At 43.6% G+C, this 15,935-nt stretch overlaps 4 protein-coding genes across 4 annotated transcripts; 1 reads left to right on the forward strand and 3 right to left on the reverse strand.

Moving 5' to 3' along the window:
• Window positions 1–517: 517 nt before the first annotated feature.
• On the reverse strand, window positions 518–4,670 carry O0I10_012062 (uncharacterized protein; the record flags this gene model as incomplete). The annotated part of the gene is made up of 11 exons (XM_058492009.1): window positions 518–574; window positions 653–1,126; window positions 1,191–1,648; window positions 1,706–1,823; window positions 1,887–2,677; window positions 2,747–3,064; window positions 3,167–3,659; window positions 3,730–3,981; window positions 4,039–4,090; window positions 4,150–4,468; window positions 4,538–4,670. 11 exons carry the CDS (start codon window positions 4,668–4,670, stop codon window positions 518–520), a joined length of 3,465 nt encoding a protein of 1,154 aa, XP_058337203.1.
• Window positions 4,671–4,912: 242 nt separating this feature from the next.
• Window positions 4,913–9,163, reverse strand: O0I10_012063 (uncharacterized protein; the record flags this gene model as incomplete). Its single annotated transcript, XM_058492010.1, has 9 exons — window positions 4,913–5,218; window positions 5,287–5,769; window positions 5,845–6,543; window positions 6,600–6,811; window positions 6,874–6,989; window positions 7,054–7,134; window positions 7,199–8,691; window positions 8,752–8,796; window positions 8,864–9,163. The coding sequence occupies 9 exons, from the start codon at window positions 9,161–9,163 to the stop codon at window positions 4,913–4,915; spliced, it is 3,735 nt and encodes a 1,244-aa protein (XP_058337204.1).
• A 693-nt stretch (window positions 9,164–9,856) lies between these two features.
• O0I10_012064 (uncharacterized protein) lies at window positions 9,857–11,713 on the reverse strand (the record flags this gene model as incomplete). Its single annotated transcript, XM_058492011.1, has 8 exons — window positions 9,857–9,883; window positions 9,957–10,094; window positions 10,159–10,245; window positions 10,306–10,522; window positions 10,589–10,734; window positions 10,786–11,430; window positions 11,493–11,618; window positions 11,681–11,713. 8 exons carry the CDS (start codon window positions 11,711–11,713, stop codon window positions 9,857–9,859), a joined length of 1,419 nt encoding a protein of 472 aa, XP_058337205.1.
• A 274-nt stretch (window positions 11,714–11,987) lies between these two features.
• O0I10_012065 (actin-2) lies at window positions 11,988–13,622 on the forward strand (the record flags this gene model as incomplete). The annotated part of the gene is made up of 9 exons (XM_058492012.1): window positions 11,988–12,008; window positions 12,074–12,106; window positions 12,170–12,234; window positions 12,310–12,508; window positions 12,571–12,695; window positions 12,757–12,879; window positions 12,946–13,310; window positions 13,365–13,504; window positions 13,560–13,622. 9 exons carry the CDS (start codon window positions 11,988–11,990, stop codon window positions 13,620–13,622), a joined length of 1,134 nt encoding a protein of 377 aa, XP_058337206.1.
• Window positions 13,623–15,935: the final 2,313 nt, after the last annotated feature.

Consider the following 15,935-nt stretch of genomic DNA (forward strand, 5'->3'; position numbering starts at 1 on the left):
GATCAGTGGCCAATGATATAACTTTTGGTGTTGCTATGATAAGTGATGATCTTTTATTGCTAAGGATGTTCACGATATATATATGTTCAATGTATGGATTCTATGAATGATGTGGAAGATGCTAGTAAAGGGCTTCTAGCAATTGCCAGCATCAAAAGGAAAAGGGTTCTAGAAGGAACGAGCAAAAGCTAGGTCACGTGGTCACATGACCTACGACATTTTTCGTCGATCAAAGAGTCACGTGACTTTCCACCGCCTCTTCTAATCCTACATGTACCCTTATTTTTCAGCCCTTTTTATCTCTTGTACATCTAGATCAAATGTATTGCTATAGTATAGTCGGCAATGTAAGGTAGAATTACGCTTCATTGAGCAGCTACCGCATTATAGGAGCAGAAATCATATCGAGGATATATGATGTGCATGTTAATGACAAGATAAAAAAAGAAAAACTTGTGCATGCTTTTTATGTATGGATTCATTCATCTATATATGCTGATTGTTCATGTTTTTACTATTACGCTGATACTTGATTATCGCCTCGCAATCCTTTTCGTACAGCAACCACAGAGTCCTATAATAATACATAAACATCACAAGATTAATTTTCCTTGCTATTGCACCCATTGATGGATGAATGAATGATACATACCACAATGACCGCATCTACTCCATAGTTGCGTTGTGCGAGTGCATTTCCAACCACGTTGTTGAGCACACCATACGTAAACAGCAGCAATCCGGATTCTTTGATAACCTTGACCATGCGAGGTGCTTGTAAGATAGGTTCACTTGCAGCCACAATACCCAATAAATCCGCCTGCTTAGCAAATCGCATACCACCTTGGAGTGAGTTACAACGCACATCGGCCACTGATAAGGTACCAGCATCTGTCAAAAAGAACACGGGATAGTTTGGCTGCTTGAGGTTCAAAGCGACGCAAATTTCGGGATGGAAAGATGAAAAAATGATACGACGATCTTGTGCTGCATGATCATAGACGCATTCAAGGATGGTGTCGACAAAAATATTGATTTCTTGGAATTGATACAGCTCATCGCCTTCAGCCTCATCCACCATTGGATACTTGACTTCAATGTTCAACCCTGCCGTCTTTGGAATTTTCTGTAACAATCATAGTAGGGTCAATATACATGTGTATACGTAGTAGTAATAGGCCTATGATTACCTTGAGTGCCTCAGCCAATGTGGTAAAAGGTGCTTGAATACTTTCAGGACCATTGCCTTTGAGTTTACCGAGCTTGTTGGTGCGCGTGAGTTCGAGTCGTTTTGAAGCAAGCGTACGTCCATGCATCTGTTTGCTGCTTATGGCACTCATCGAATTGGATCGTGCTGCACGTCGTTTTCCTTGAATAGGGGCAAGAAGTGAAGATGAATCATCTTCAGAACTAGGCGGTGATTCATATGCAGGTGCAACGATAGGTGGTCTGCTCTCTGCTTTTGGCGAAAGTTGTCCATTGGGATGATCATCGCTGACACCGGTGTGGTATTCTTTGATGTGTCCGGAGGGTCGTAAATTCAAAAACTGCTCACTGGTGATGGCATTCAAAGGTATATCGAACCCTGTCTCAGTCACAGTCCAATCATGATAAATCACAGGCACCAAGTCCTTCGTCAATTGTACATCTATAACATACCCCAAAGGTTAAATCACCGTATTCCATTGCGTAATCCTTTACGTACCAAATTCAACGTATTCTGCACCTAATGAAGCTGCCGTGATAAATGAAAGCACTGTATTCTCGCCTACTTGTAAATGGGATGATCTTTGATTCATGCCTGATCCACGATGTCCAATGATCTATGATTCATGCTTTCAGTATTCCTATCCAACCATATCCCATGACACCATGTTCTCTTTTACCTTGGTATCCAGAGACTTGTAATACGTGTATCGATCACCCACGGTCATGTTGGGGTGTGTGAAAGGCGTAACAACAAAGTACTCAAATCCCACTGTGCCAATGTACTCGAGCGTCGATGACCGAATAATAGGCACTGTTTGCTGACCACGTAAAGAAGAGTTGCCAGGAGCTTGTCCTTTGAATCCCCGTGATTTGGTATAAATCTGATCAGTGGCAAGAGTAGCTGTAGCACGTGCAATGATGTTGTTGCCATGGGATGCACCAAACGTCTCAACCAAATCGAAACGAAGCACCACACTTTCAGGGTTGCTGCTTGAAAGGATGATAGGCTCGATATCCAAAAGATGAAGCTGGTTGGTGGGTGGTAAATCAACGATGGGCAACTCGCCTGTTGCATTGACAGCTGAAACAGCAATAGAAAGTCGTTGATCCTCCAACGTGTTATCTTGTAGGTTCATGAACTGGGTTGAGGATGGGTTGCGAATGTCATTTGATCCAAGCTTGATGATAATCATGGATTGATCAGTGAGGTACTTGTGCCCATATAAACGACCTGCTCGTGATCTTGCTTCCAATGCATGATGGCTAAGAGATTCATTTTTGCCGATGGATCGTGTATCCTCATTATCAATCCGATCAGGGATGTTGTCGGGCTTTGTCATGCGTCCAATATCAAGGTAACCACGAAACACTGCATGCTCATAGGCAGCCCATCCATTACTATCCGTAGCCGCCTTGTCAGCATCATGATCCAATAAAAGTTGAACGATATCCATGCAACCCTCCATAGCTGATTTGAAGCATCATGTTAGCTCTTTCTCTCTTTTTTCTTGACACCTGTAGACAACTTTTAACCTACCAGCAATCATAAGGGCTGTCCATCCATTGATATTCTCAGCGTGATTCACATCCGCATGTCCTTGATCGATAAGAATACGCACACCTTCAGTGAAATGATGACGTGCTGCAATCAATAAAGCCGTCTCGCCATCTTCATCCGCCAGGTTGACTGAAGCACCCTTGGCAATCAACAATTGTAATAAATCAAGGTTACACACATTGCATGCTAACGCCGTAGCAGAGGGATGGTGTGATCGGTGAACGTATTCAGGTACAGTAGCAGCAGCATCATCATGTTCATCCACGCCGCCATTGGGAACACGTTGAGCTGACGCAGCTGGAGGAGAGGAAGAAGAAACAACAACTGGTCAAGGCGCCTGGTCCTTATCCACTCATGATGTAGCACTACCACCACCACCACCTCCACCCACCATCTTACCAGCAATAATGCCGTCAATATCATTAATCTTGCCAGTCTCGACTAATTCCTTGAGTGTCAAGTAGTTGCCATGGAGAATAGCCAAAAAGAGAGGCGTATGTCCTTCACGATCTTGCCATGCTGGACCAGCAAATCCACCCTTGTTGTTGTTGTAATCGCTTGTATCGATTGCCTGGCATAAAAATAGCTGTGCAAGTGCAGCTTGTCCAAATTCAGCAGCATAATGCAATGGACGACGCCCGATGCAATCCACCTGAGTGTTGAGATCGGGTGCCACCTCCAATAGTTTTTGAACAACAGCTTGTATCGCCTTGGAGAAAGCGTTCTCTTCCACCCAATCCTCTCGTACGCCAATACAAAGCTTATGCAACAGGTTGCGTTCGTTGATGTCATATCGTCCCATGGGATTCACCTTGACGTAGGACAAGAGATACTCGAGACAACTTGGTGATCCTTTAATGGCTGCTCGTTCAAGCATTGCATATCCAAATTTCTAAAAAGATGCCCCGTGTTATTATACGTCATGTCACATGTGCTAGTCTCGAGATAGGGAAAACACAAACCTGATCCACGCTGCCACTACCCAAGACTTGTAGTTGTTGCTTCATCTGATCCACACGATCGTCATCAATAGCATGCGCCAAGGATTCATGCTTGCCAAGATCACGGATGATGCCGGTTTGATAATACTTTGCAGAGGCTGGTGTGGATGCACCCGATACAGGATCATTGACGGCCATATCCGATAACCATTGTGTCAGTGTGTCGATATTCTTGACGATCTCATCTTGGGTGACAAACGGTAGTTGAGCAACCTGTATACAACAATATAAGCTACATCACTCTTATAGCATCCACCACATCCCTCTTACCTTGGTTTCCCAGTAGACTTGTTGCGTATCCAATCCAAGTTTCTTATCCAATCTATGGGAGTAACATGTTAAGAACAGGTCTCAGGAGAAAGAAAGAAAGGATGACTTTACTTTTTCAAAATCTTTCTAAAGCCTTGGGCATTCATTTCTGCAAACCATAGGATTCGACGCATTTGAGCACGTGTCTCTTGCAAGGCGCTAATGAGTTCCTTTGTATCATCATGGCTTGTTGTTGGTGCTGCTGCTTCTGCTGCTTCTGAAGTGGTGGTGGTGGTGGTGGTGGTGGATGGGTCGAGATAATAAGATGTTGCCTTGCAATACTGGTTGTACTTTTCAGAGACGATCCAGAACCGCCGATCAATTTGTGAGCGCTTGTACATGTAAAAGGTGTTGACTTTTTCCAATTCTCTATCCAACTGGAACAAGATGGCTATGATCATATCCATGTGTCAAGACGATTCATGCATGCATGTATATACTCATTCTACAATAGTTTTACCAGTGGTGCTTTCTTCCGAGGGTGGTAGCCGTACACCAGCTTCTTTGATAGCTTTCTTTAAAGCTTTGTATGACAGGTAGCTTTTGGACCATTCAGGGATCTCATTTTGCAATAAAGTCTTGCCGAATTTCATTAGAGATGAGCAAAGGGATCGTGAATGTGTGGGATGGAGAAGAAAAAGAAGCGAAGGAGTAGGGGATTCAAGTTGGCGGCCCTGCATAAAAGAGTAGTTGAGCCAATCATGTGATGCGGTGACAACGGACAAAGGAGCATGCGCTCGTTACAATTTCGATTTTGACATGAATGCTTGCTGCAAGCAATCCGATTCGACGACGGCATAAAATGCCCTTGGTTGCACAAGAAACACATTTCACTTTATACCTTGCCTTTATTGTCTGATGTTGATAATTGAGCTAGTTCCTTGCCGATTTCACTAAATAAATCCATTTCAGACTCTTCGTATTCCAAATGCATAGGGAGTGAAGGTGCCATCACAATCGATTGTCGGTATTCTTGTGGTGGTGGTAGTAGCGGTGGTTCCTCCATTTGTTGATGTTGCTTGATGCATTTCTCCAAGGCATCACAATAATTCTGATACTTTATGATCTCATGAAGCAAGTAGGTTGATTTGGATTCCCAATTACTCATGACCTTGGTATAATTTTGACTCTTGGATGAAAACTACGTACGTGCTACAAGTTAGGAACAACAACCACACTCATCGTAGTACTACCACATCCGTTGCTTACCTTGATAACCATTTTACGTTTAAGATCACGATGCTCATTGATATCATTGCTGAGGGTACCAAGATGTTTTCGCAGGGCATCCAACTGATCCAATTCATCCAATGTGCTTGATACAGAGGGTGGCATGGGTGGTCTCCATTCATAGATATTGATCGAATCAGGGTCATCGAATGATTGTCCCGTATTGACATCCACTGAGGCATCCAAGTCAAGAATCACATCATCCAAACATGATCCCCATCCATATTCCATATTGCTAACACCACCTGCAAGAGGTTCCTTGCTTTGTCGAGCAGCCCAATAATTGCATGTGGCCACCCATTCGTTCACCTGCTCATGGCTTGGGGCCTGAAACAAATAGACACCGCCATGCGGTTGCTGAACTGCAAACACGTGCGGTCGTTGACGGTTGTAACCCGGTGGAGGGAGCACGTTGGCAAGTGAATGGTTCAGCTTGATTGTTCCCAGCAATTGCATTGTAGACTATTATACACGTGAAAGTGAAAACAATGAGATCATGACGTTCTTTTTTGTTCATGTTACTGCTCTACTACTTACCGTTCCCGCCATAATAGAGGATCGGTTACTGCTACTACTTAATGACTCGGCCAATGCTGCAAAATTATTGATGCTACTAGCTCGAAGCAAACTCTTGCGCTCTTCACCATGATTGCTACCACCACCACTATTGTTGTTGTTGTTGTTGCTGCTGGTGGTACCACCACTACCTCCACTGTTGCCTTGAGAAGCATACATTTTGAGCTCGCCTTGGCCAACGACAACAAAACATTCCTTCCATTCTCTGTGTTTGGATTTTTGCCCACTGGTTTCCAATAAATGCTTTCGTATCACGACACCTTCCTTATAATAGGGGGGTTGTGCTGGGTGATGATGATGATGGTCACTGGATGCAAATGTTTGCTGGCTGCTTGTGGGTGATAGTGATGGTGTTGTAATATTGGTAGCCACGGTGTGATGCATCATGCTGGATGTTGCCGATGTGGATGAAGCAAATGAACCACGTTTGGGAGAGCTCAAGGGGGATGTCATGGGATTGATAACAAGGTCGTCTGAAAACAAGGTGCTCTCGCGTCCACTCTTACGCACCATGGAGTTGACGCTTCGTTTGAAATCAACCACACGTCGACCTCCACTACCAAGGATACTGCTGCTACGTTTTTGATCACCTCCAACATGTAATTGCTGACTCGAAAGTGGTTGAAGGATTTGATTATGCTTGACAGATGTATACAATTCCTATTTTCATGATGTGTGAGTGGTGATGAATGTATTCGATGATGCATTTGTAGTACCTTCAAGTAGATTTCTAAATCACTTTCCCATGTCTTGGAATAAAGAGCACTGCCATGTTTACGTTCGATGGGCATGTTGTGTAACTGTTCCTGGATGGTGGACATTGTATTGCGTACAAATGCTACGCGGTTCATGCGTGTGTGATTTCCTTGTGCAACATGCAAATCAGTGTTGAGCAACAACAAAGAGTACGCCACCGCATAAACAATATCTACTCATCAAAGAGGTGTTACAAATTGGATTGATAAAACACACACACGCACACACACGTACCTGGATTCCCAAAAATGCTCTCCGGATTACATTTCCAATAGCGTTGTGCAAAGACTTGGAGGATACGGTCAATTTGCTGGGCTTCGGCCTTAAAATACAGCTTGCTGCAAAGCTTTCTATATGAATCAAAAATAGATTGCCCATGAGATAACGTTGTTTCTGTTACATGACAAGTAGTACCTGAAAGCTGAATCCATACGCATATCGGAGAAGTCAAAATAATCCATGTAATACTCCAGGGCCTTTCCATTGAGTGATTTCCTATACCATCATCATCATCACATTAGCATCACTTTCATCATGACCAAAAGTAGTACTTGCTTACCCTTGGCCTAGCCATTCTGCTGCACGCTCCTTGACGATAAATGACTCATCACCTTGCCAGATGTGTTGTGCAGCGAATCGTGCCTCTCCTTCATGTGTTGTTTCCTTATCCACGGATCGAGTCATTGTTGGTGCTGATGCCGAAGATTGAGGAAGTGGTGGTGGTGATTGTTTAGGTGGAGGAGGATCTGGAAGTGCACTTGATGTAAAAGCGGGTGGAAGTGGCATTTGTGGAGGAGGTGGAGGTGGTGGCGGTAAAGATGATGATGGTGGTGGTGGTTGTTGTTGTAATTGATGCAAGGATCGTTTTCTTCGTGGAGGCGGTGATAAGGCAGCCACTGGGATCGGTGGAATATTACCAGACGACAATGTTAACGATGGCGTATTGGTTCTGGCAATCGAAGGTGGTCTATTATTACTGAGAGTGGCAGCTGCAGGTAATGAAATGTCGATTGATTCACGTCTCCAATTCATCATCAATTCAGCCAATTCTTGCGTGCTGTTTCTATTGGCAGCTGTGCTTAGCATCAATCCACCAGCACTTCCAAAATGACCACCACTAAGCCGCTTGGAGAGTCGGTTCTTGCTACTGCTGCTGCTACTCGTCCTCTTTTCACGTTCCATATCCTCTTGAGACATTCCAGTGGCATCCACAAATAAATCATCATCGTCGCTATCCGAATCATCGTCATTATCGTCATCATCATTGTCTTTTGCTGCTTGTTGTTGATGATGGTGTTGGTCTTCCTTTTTATCCATGGATGATGATGAAGGTGGTGATGGTGATCGATTGCCGATAGGTAATTCTGGAAGAGGTTGATCCAAATCAAGAGTGCTGTCACTTGCTTCTGGTCCGAATGTGCTGTATAATGAAAAGCTGCCTGAAGATTTGCCAGTGGATGCATTTGACCAACTTGAGAATCGTTGTGTGCCATGTTGAAGGGGAGCATCATCATCATTGTCGCTCGTATCAGTACTTGTTTTGTGTCGTTCTTGGTTGGTGCTATGTATAGATGCCGAATCGCTATGGCTGGCATTGAGTGTGGGTGATGATGGTGATGGTGTCAGGCGACGTGGTGTGTTACGAATGGGGTAGGCATTAGCGGTAGTAGTATTAGGGCTGAAATTAGAAGTAGTTGTAGTTGTAGTAGTAGTATTTGTAATATTTGGCGATTGTTGATTTGTATTATGGACATTGGGTGGCTGTGGAGGTGTATGTAATGATGTTGAAGGGCGAGATCGTAGCTCATCAGGAATACTTGAAAGTAAATCGTCTGACTCTTGTATCCCCGAACGTAATTCAGGTCGACGATAGGTACGCTTTCCAACCACTTCAATGGAAGGTGCATTAGCTGATGATTGTGTTGCTGGTGGTGCCAATGGGATATTATGAAGGTTGCGTGGTGTTGGATGGCTGATAGGTACTGTGTGCTGTTGTTGGTGCTGAATTGATCTTGTGCGTTTGATCGTCATGTCATCGCTGTCATCCACTGGCTATGTTACAAGATGTAAGTTTAACCTTAAATGTATGTGCTACCAACCACTACTACTTGCCTTGGCTCGTAACTTTTTAAGGAATCCAAAGCCTGACTTGTTGCTCTATTACAATGAGAAACATGAGCAAGCAGATAGATGATGGTTTCATATGTATATGTATATAGCTTACCCCATGGTGTGGATTGGCTTTCTTGACAGCTTGATGATGATGATGATCATCCACCAATGTAGTAGGAACATGCCGCACAGGGTGACCAAGGGATGAATCCACTCGGGGCAATGATGGGTTGGAAGAGTGTGGTGAGCGTCGATGGGGTGGTTCGGGTGCATGACGAGATGGAATGAATTGGGCGGCAAAGCGCGGATCTGCAGCAGCCATGTCAAGAGGTACATTCTGAATGGGTGTCATTGGGGTTGAGCTGCTTGCATTGTGGTGGTTGAGTCGAGAGCTATTTGAATGGGATGACATGGCGAGTATTGAAACAAGTAAAAGAAGAAGAAGAAGAATGATGATGACAGCGTGCACAGATTCATTACAACATTCTATCCATCACCAAAACGATTAATGGGGGAAGGCGGTAGTTGTGTAACGTTGAGTGTCTCGTTTGCATTTATGGTTTTTCTACACATGGAAAACGGGTTGCTCAAGCCGATCAGGAACGTAATCCTCCGCTCGAGTAAGCTTTTCATTTCATACGCTTTATATTAATTGTGACACGACTCGTTATATCCTCGGTTGTCTACATTGCTTCATTTTGACTAGCTTGTTGAAGGGGGAAAGTGGCACATAAAAGTATACACACACACACACAAGTATATATATGTATATCACATGCAACACGTTGACAAGCACTCGTGGTGTGTGGATGGGATGTGTACCTAGTTGGGTGGAATATTAGATGAGGAGGATTGCCACCCTGGATCAGGCAGCTTTCACACTCTACATGCTTAAAATGGTAGTCTCTCATCAACTGCATATGAAAACCATATCCTCTATTTTTGTCCCTGAAGCATTTCGCACGTGCACACACCCACATTACTGCCGTGTTATTGATATTACATTATTAGATGCAACCGTGTGATGCCAACCGTTGGTAGTCATCAACAACTTCTTTATGTATTTACATGACCAATGAAACCAATGAAAAAATGTTAATGCTGCTTATTTTTTCGCCGACTTGGCACGAATCTAATAGACCACCCAATGAGTTGTCATCATTCACATACACATAGCCATGCCCCCACATCTCGATAAAACTTACTCTCTCCAAAAGTGCCTGTCGTCGATCCTTGACACTTCCACCCTGGGCAATGGGTGCCGCCTTTTGTTCCTTTTTGATCTCCTCCTTCCTTTTTTCATCTTCCTTTCGCTGTTCCTCAAACTTCAATAGATCTCTCACCTGATCATGTCACCATCATCAGTAAACGTCCTTCAACTCCCCAATCGGCAAATGCTATACTTACACCACTGGGTAATTTGGCAGTCTCGATCCACTTTTTCTGGTCCACAATCTTGTCATGCTTTGGTAACTCCTTCTCAGGTATCGGTCCCTGCGTATAACGAGTTAATCCCTTTTCCTCTCTCCTTTCCCGAGATTTTTCATTCCATACTTCTCCATGTGTATCAAAATGCTTCTTGAGATTTCGAGACAAAAGTTCTTTACGTTGCTCCAAATCCTTTCCAGTCAATGGTGGCGTCCAATCATCACCAAAATCAACTTGATAGGTCTCCAATGTCTGTCGTCCTTGATTCAAAACCTTGGGTGTCATCTTGTACAGCACAGGTGCCAGGTATAATATCTTTGCAATGTGGGATACAGTGATGTTTCTATAAATACTCATGTATCAATAACAATGACCTATTTCGTTCCTTCTCTTGGTTCTGATTCCTTACTTTTTTGTTGAATTACGCAGCATAGGTTGGATATTGTGAAAAAGAGCCACCCGTTGATGTCCAGCATGGAATGTCAAGCTGACGTCGAGTGCACCTCTGAGCTTTTCAAGTGTCTCGCTTTCTTCGGCCATACGCGTTTTGGGATTCTACATACAATAAATAAGTATCATTCAAAATCCATGACATAGTATACCTACCAAATGAGTAGTGATATAGCTCCCATCACCCACTTGTTGTTGTGCCTTATCAATTGGCTGACTTGTAGCAGAAATCGGCTTAGGCAAATGAGAGATTTCCCTTTGACGTGATGTTGATCCCAAGGATGATGGTGTCGGTGGCAAATCAGGAAGAGGAGATGGTGCATCTCTAATCAATGGACGATGCTCTGGTGACTCGGCTGGGCTAGCTGGGAGATCCACACTAGTAGTAGTAGTAGCCTTCTCCTGCAAAGGTTGATCATCCTTCTTTGAAACGGAGGAATCATTGTTGTCGTCGTCTTTAATGGTTGAAGATGATGCCGATTTCTCTGCTAATGCCTTTGTTTCCTGGATTGGCGCTTCTTCAATCGCAACATCATTGGAGGAATCATCGTTGGCTGATATGCGTTGTTTTTTGGATGGTTCATTGGACACATGATCATCTCGTTCACGCTTCTTGTCATCTTCCTTTTTACTGCGAGTCGTTCGAGTACGAGAAAATACATCATATAACGTGGGTTGCGTGCTGCTGCTGCTGCTGCTGCTGCTGCTGCTTTTTGTTTTGCTGAGGCGCGTACTGCGTCGTGTGGGCACTGTTGTTGTTGTCGTCGTCGTCGTCTTTTTGGTCGATGATGGTTTAAGCTCCTGCCAAACAAATAGAGTCAACATCCTATCTCGCTTTGTACATCTTGCTCTTTTTTGTTTACCTCGACAGCTTTACGCTTGGTGTCAGATTCTACAATGGGCTTTTTGATTCCATCGGTAGGACGTCGAAATGGGCTCGCAGTCGCGTCTTGATGCACATCATGGATCGTAGCGTCTCGATTGTCTCGCTATTGGAAGGTTAGCGTCAGCTTCAAAAAGAATAACCATCGTCACTCGTCATTGTACTTACACCAACAGTACGAAGGCCAATCTTTCCTTGCATAACCGCTAATGAAAAGAGAGGGGTAGGTAAGGTGGTACAACAACAGGAAGGAAGGAAAGGAGTAGTAGTGGTGTCCATTATCTCTTGCACGCACTAATTCAACGTCACTTTGGCGGATCACGTGATCATTCTCGAGCGTGGTGGGTGCTTTGGAGCGGGCTCTACTGACGCTGGCTTTTTCTCTTTTAGAGTCCCATACCTGCCACCGACACATTCTCTCACTTGACGTATACGCGACGCATCGAGAACACAACGACCAGCAACATCCTTTGCCATGAATTCGGAATTTGATGATGTACTTGAGCGACTCGCCATCCAGCGTTCTCTATCTATACTGATTCCCTTTTCTTCTTTGGTCAGGTTCTAACCAACCAACCAGTGGTCATTGACAATGTAAGGCCATACTCTCCCAGATGAAGAACACACAAACAGTTTTATTGACGAGTAACTTGATAGGGCTCGGGTGTTATCAAGGCAGGCTTTGCTGGAGAGGAACAACCCAAATGTTTCTTCCCGTCCCTGTATGTGGTTGAGGCTTGATGGTTTCAATGTATGTGTGCGTGTGTATTGACATGTGGATCAAATCATCCTTTTAGAGTGGGTCGACCAAAGCATGTGCGCATCATGGCAGGTGCAGTGGAAGGAGATACATTCATTGGACGTAAAGCACAAGAATATCGAGGACTACTCAAGATCCGATACCCCTTGGAACATGGCATTGTCACTGACTGGGAGGATATGGAACGAATCTGGCAATACATTTATACGGATGAACTCAAGACATTGTCTGAAGAGGTATGTATATACAACATGATAAAGGAAGTAGTGCTCTATGCTTATGGATGATCTCTATATAGCATCCTGTATTATTGACCGAAGCGCCCCTGAATCCACGCATGAACCGTGACACCGCTGCTCAAATGTTTTTCGAGACATTCAACGTACCAGCACTCTTCACATCCATCCAAGCTGTTCTTTCTTTGTAAGACCCACTCTTTAAATCCATTTTAGATCGAGTCTAATGGATCATTCATTCATGATAGGTATTCATCCGGTCGTACTACTGGTATTGTCTTGGATTCGGGTGATGGTGTGACGCATGCTGTGCCTGTTTATGAAGGTTTTGCCATTCCTCATGCCATTCGTCGTATTGATATTGCCGGCAGGTAAGGAAACAAAAACACGCTTATTTGAATGAGGAAGCTCAACAACTCATTCTAAATGAAATATAGAGATGTGACCGAATACTTGCAATTGCTTTTACGTAAGGCTGGTTACAACTTCCATACCACTGCCGAAAAGGAAGTCGTGCGCATCATCAAGGAAAAGACATGTTACATTGCACAGAATCCAGTCAAGGAAGAAAAGGAAATGGGAGGCAAGATGGATGACTTTATGCTTCCTGATGGCAACATTATCAAGTTGGGTGCTGAACGTTTCCGTGCTCCTGAAATCCTATTCCAGCCCGAGATCATTGGTGAAGAATATCCTGGCATCCATCAAGTCATTGTGGATTGTATCAATCGTGCCGATCTTGATCTCAGAAAGTCCTTGTATTCAAATGTTGTCTTGTCGGGTGGATCAACCCTTTGCAAAGGTATCTTCATCCCATGTTGTTTTGATGAATCGCTGACATTACCTTTATCATTAGGCTTTGGTGATCGACTGTTATCGGAAATCAAGCGATTGGCATTAAAAGATATCAAGATTAAGATTTATGCACCCCCAGAGCGCAAGTATAGCACTTGGATTGGTGGTTCCATTTTGGCTTCGCTTAGCACATTCAAGAAGGTAAGCGTTTTATTTTTACAAAAATGGAGGATTGCTTACAAAGGATCTATTTTAGATGTGGGTCTCTGCAGAAGAATATCAGGAGGATCCAGATATCATTCACAAAAAGGCATTCTAGATCCATGGACAATGATCCCAATTTGTTTATTCCCTACCCTATTCTTTTGTTTCTTCTTTTGTGGCCTCCCCCCTTTTATGCTTTTTCTGTTCCCATCCGCGTGATATTATGTATACCAACGAGTAAAGAGACACACACACACACACACACAACATAAACATACTTACTATGTGTATTCGTTTCCAAGACGCAAAAAGATGGTTGCTATGGTGGTTGCTATGATGGTTGCTATGAGTCCGAATCCAAGGAGATTTCATTGAGCCAAAATTCAAAGTCAGCTCCGCCATTGGGATGGATCCATTCAAAGTCTCCGTGTACGTGTGCGTGTGAGCAACCATTCTTCGTTTTCTTCTCCCTGGAAGCTAATCTGCAGACGTACCATCGAGCTGGCAGTGTTAGTTTGGTTGCATGTGCAAGTTGTAGGACGATGTCTGCTCTACTGGCAGTCTCGAGTCTGCAATCGCCTTGCAATCACAAGCATCTCCTTCTTCATTGCATACTTTTATTATCCCAATGGTAAGTCATAATGGAAACTGATTCAGCTAACGAGGTACTCGATTTAGGTGGGATAGAGCACGGCTATTTACAAGAGGTCAAGGTGAAAGTTGTTGGAACGATGTTTGCTCTACTGGCAATCTCGAGTCCACGGTTTCTTCTCATTCACTCCAAGATACGCCATCACTCCTTATGCTGCTTCTACGATATCCATTGCTGAAACGATAGCACAAACTTGTCAAATCATGTTTTACAATAAACTTTAGTAGAGCATCTCTAATGTCTTAACTACGAACTATTGGGGACGCTGGTTGCTATAACATGTATGCTGCCCTTCACTCTTGATATCTTCGATAACGGTGTAAGCAATCAAAGGAATGTTTTCTCTACGGCAAGGTTAAGCCTAATAGATTCATAAGCCTACGTGTGGTAATGTTCTCCGTGGATAAAATCGACAATCGACATAAGTGGGGAAGGTGCCAACATCCATGCAAGGTGTGGAGGAGTGTAGTATAGGTGGTTTTGAATGGGGAGAGATCATTTCTGGCTCGTTTGAAATTGGTAGGTAAGGGCTTATTTGGACGACGACGGCGGCGTGAAAGACGATGGTATCGAGATTGTGGATCGCTTCATCGATAACTCAACGGTATCTTCATCCATTTACACCATATCCATCACTTGCGTCATCGTTGTTTTCGCATGCCACATGGGCTGAATGATGGGTGTCGACTTTTTGATCATGTCCCTTTCACACGTCGGGTAATGCAATCAGCTTCATGTAAACATCTGTGCAACGCGTATAAGTGATCATGATGACACCTTGAATAACGAGTACTTGCCTGATGCAAGAAATCCCAACGTCTGCACGTTTTGTCTACTCGTTGGTAGTTCTTGCACGATGATGAGTATCCTTCAATGCTATTGGGCATTTTAAGCTCCCTTCTTTGTCAATGCTGGATATGACTTTTGTAATGCCGTCTTTGACAATAATGGCTCAACGACGTTTTTATCCACTGGTGGGTGTTCCCTGATGTGGGTTTGTCGGCATTGAATGCTCTTGGTGCTGGTGGTATCAGCATGTACTTATGTCACCTACAAAGAAGTCCCAAATTCCCCATCAGACCCGGGATTGCCTTTTGCCTACAAATGTACAAGGCATCCTTTTAATAATTTTTATCAATATACAAACGAAGAGGAATTTAAATGATAGTTAAACCTACCACAAAGGGTCCATCAAGGATCACAGCCAAATGTCATTAGGCACCCATAAGCACTTCAAGTGGTAAAGGAATGATGAGAGCTACATAGATGAATGCATGAGTACCTTCACTTTGGGAATCACATAAAAACTGTCCTTGAGACTTACCAAAGGCCATTGATGATGATATGAATACAAGGAGAAAGATGGACGTATGATAGTGTTGGTGACAACAGCCTTGTTTATATGTGAGTTGGCGTGGGAGTTGTTGTCATGATGGATCAAAGTGATAGAGTGGTCAAGCATCTTGGAATACTGAGTCGAAGTGATGGAAAATCAAAAGCTGATAAATCACCCTGCGGCTTAAAAGGCAGCTTTTTGTAGGTGACATAAGTATGTCTGTCACATGGCTCAAGTGTTGATAAAGGAGTATACGGCAGGGTTAAGCCTCATTCTTCGTCGTAAAGTCTAGGTGTAGTAATACCCTTCGTGGATAAAATCGACAATCAATATAGCCAAATAGGGGCAGGTGGCAACATCCATCAAGAAACAATGACATTTTAATCAAAAGGTACATTATATACAAGAGCAAGATACGGAGGAGGATAACATAGGTGATA

The sequence above is a fragment of the Lichtheimia ornata genome (assembly GCF_029851405.1).
Source record: "Lichtheimia ornata isolate CBS 291.66 chromosome Unknown scaffold00110, whole genome shotgun sequence".
Taxonomy (NCBI): Eukaryota; Fungi; Mucoromycota; class Mucoromycetes; order Mucorales; family Lichtheimiaceae; genus Lichtheimia; species Lichtheimia ornata.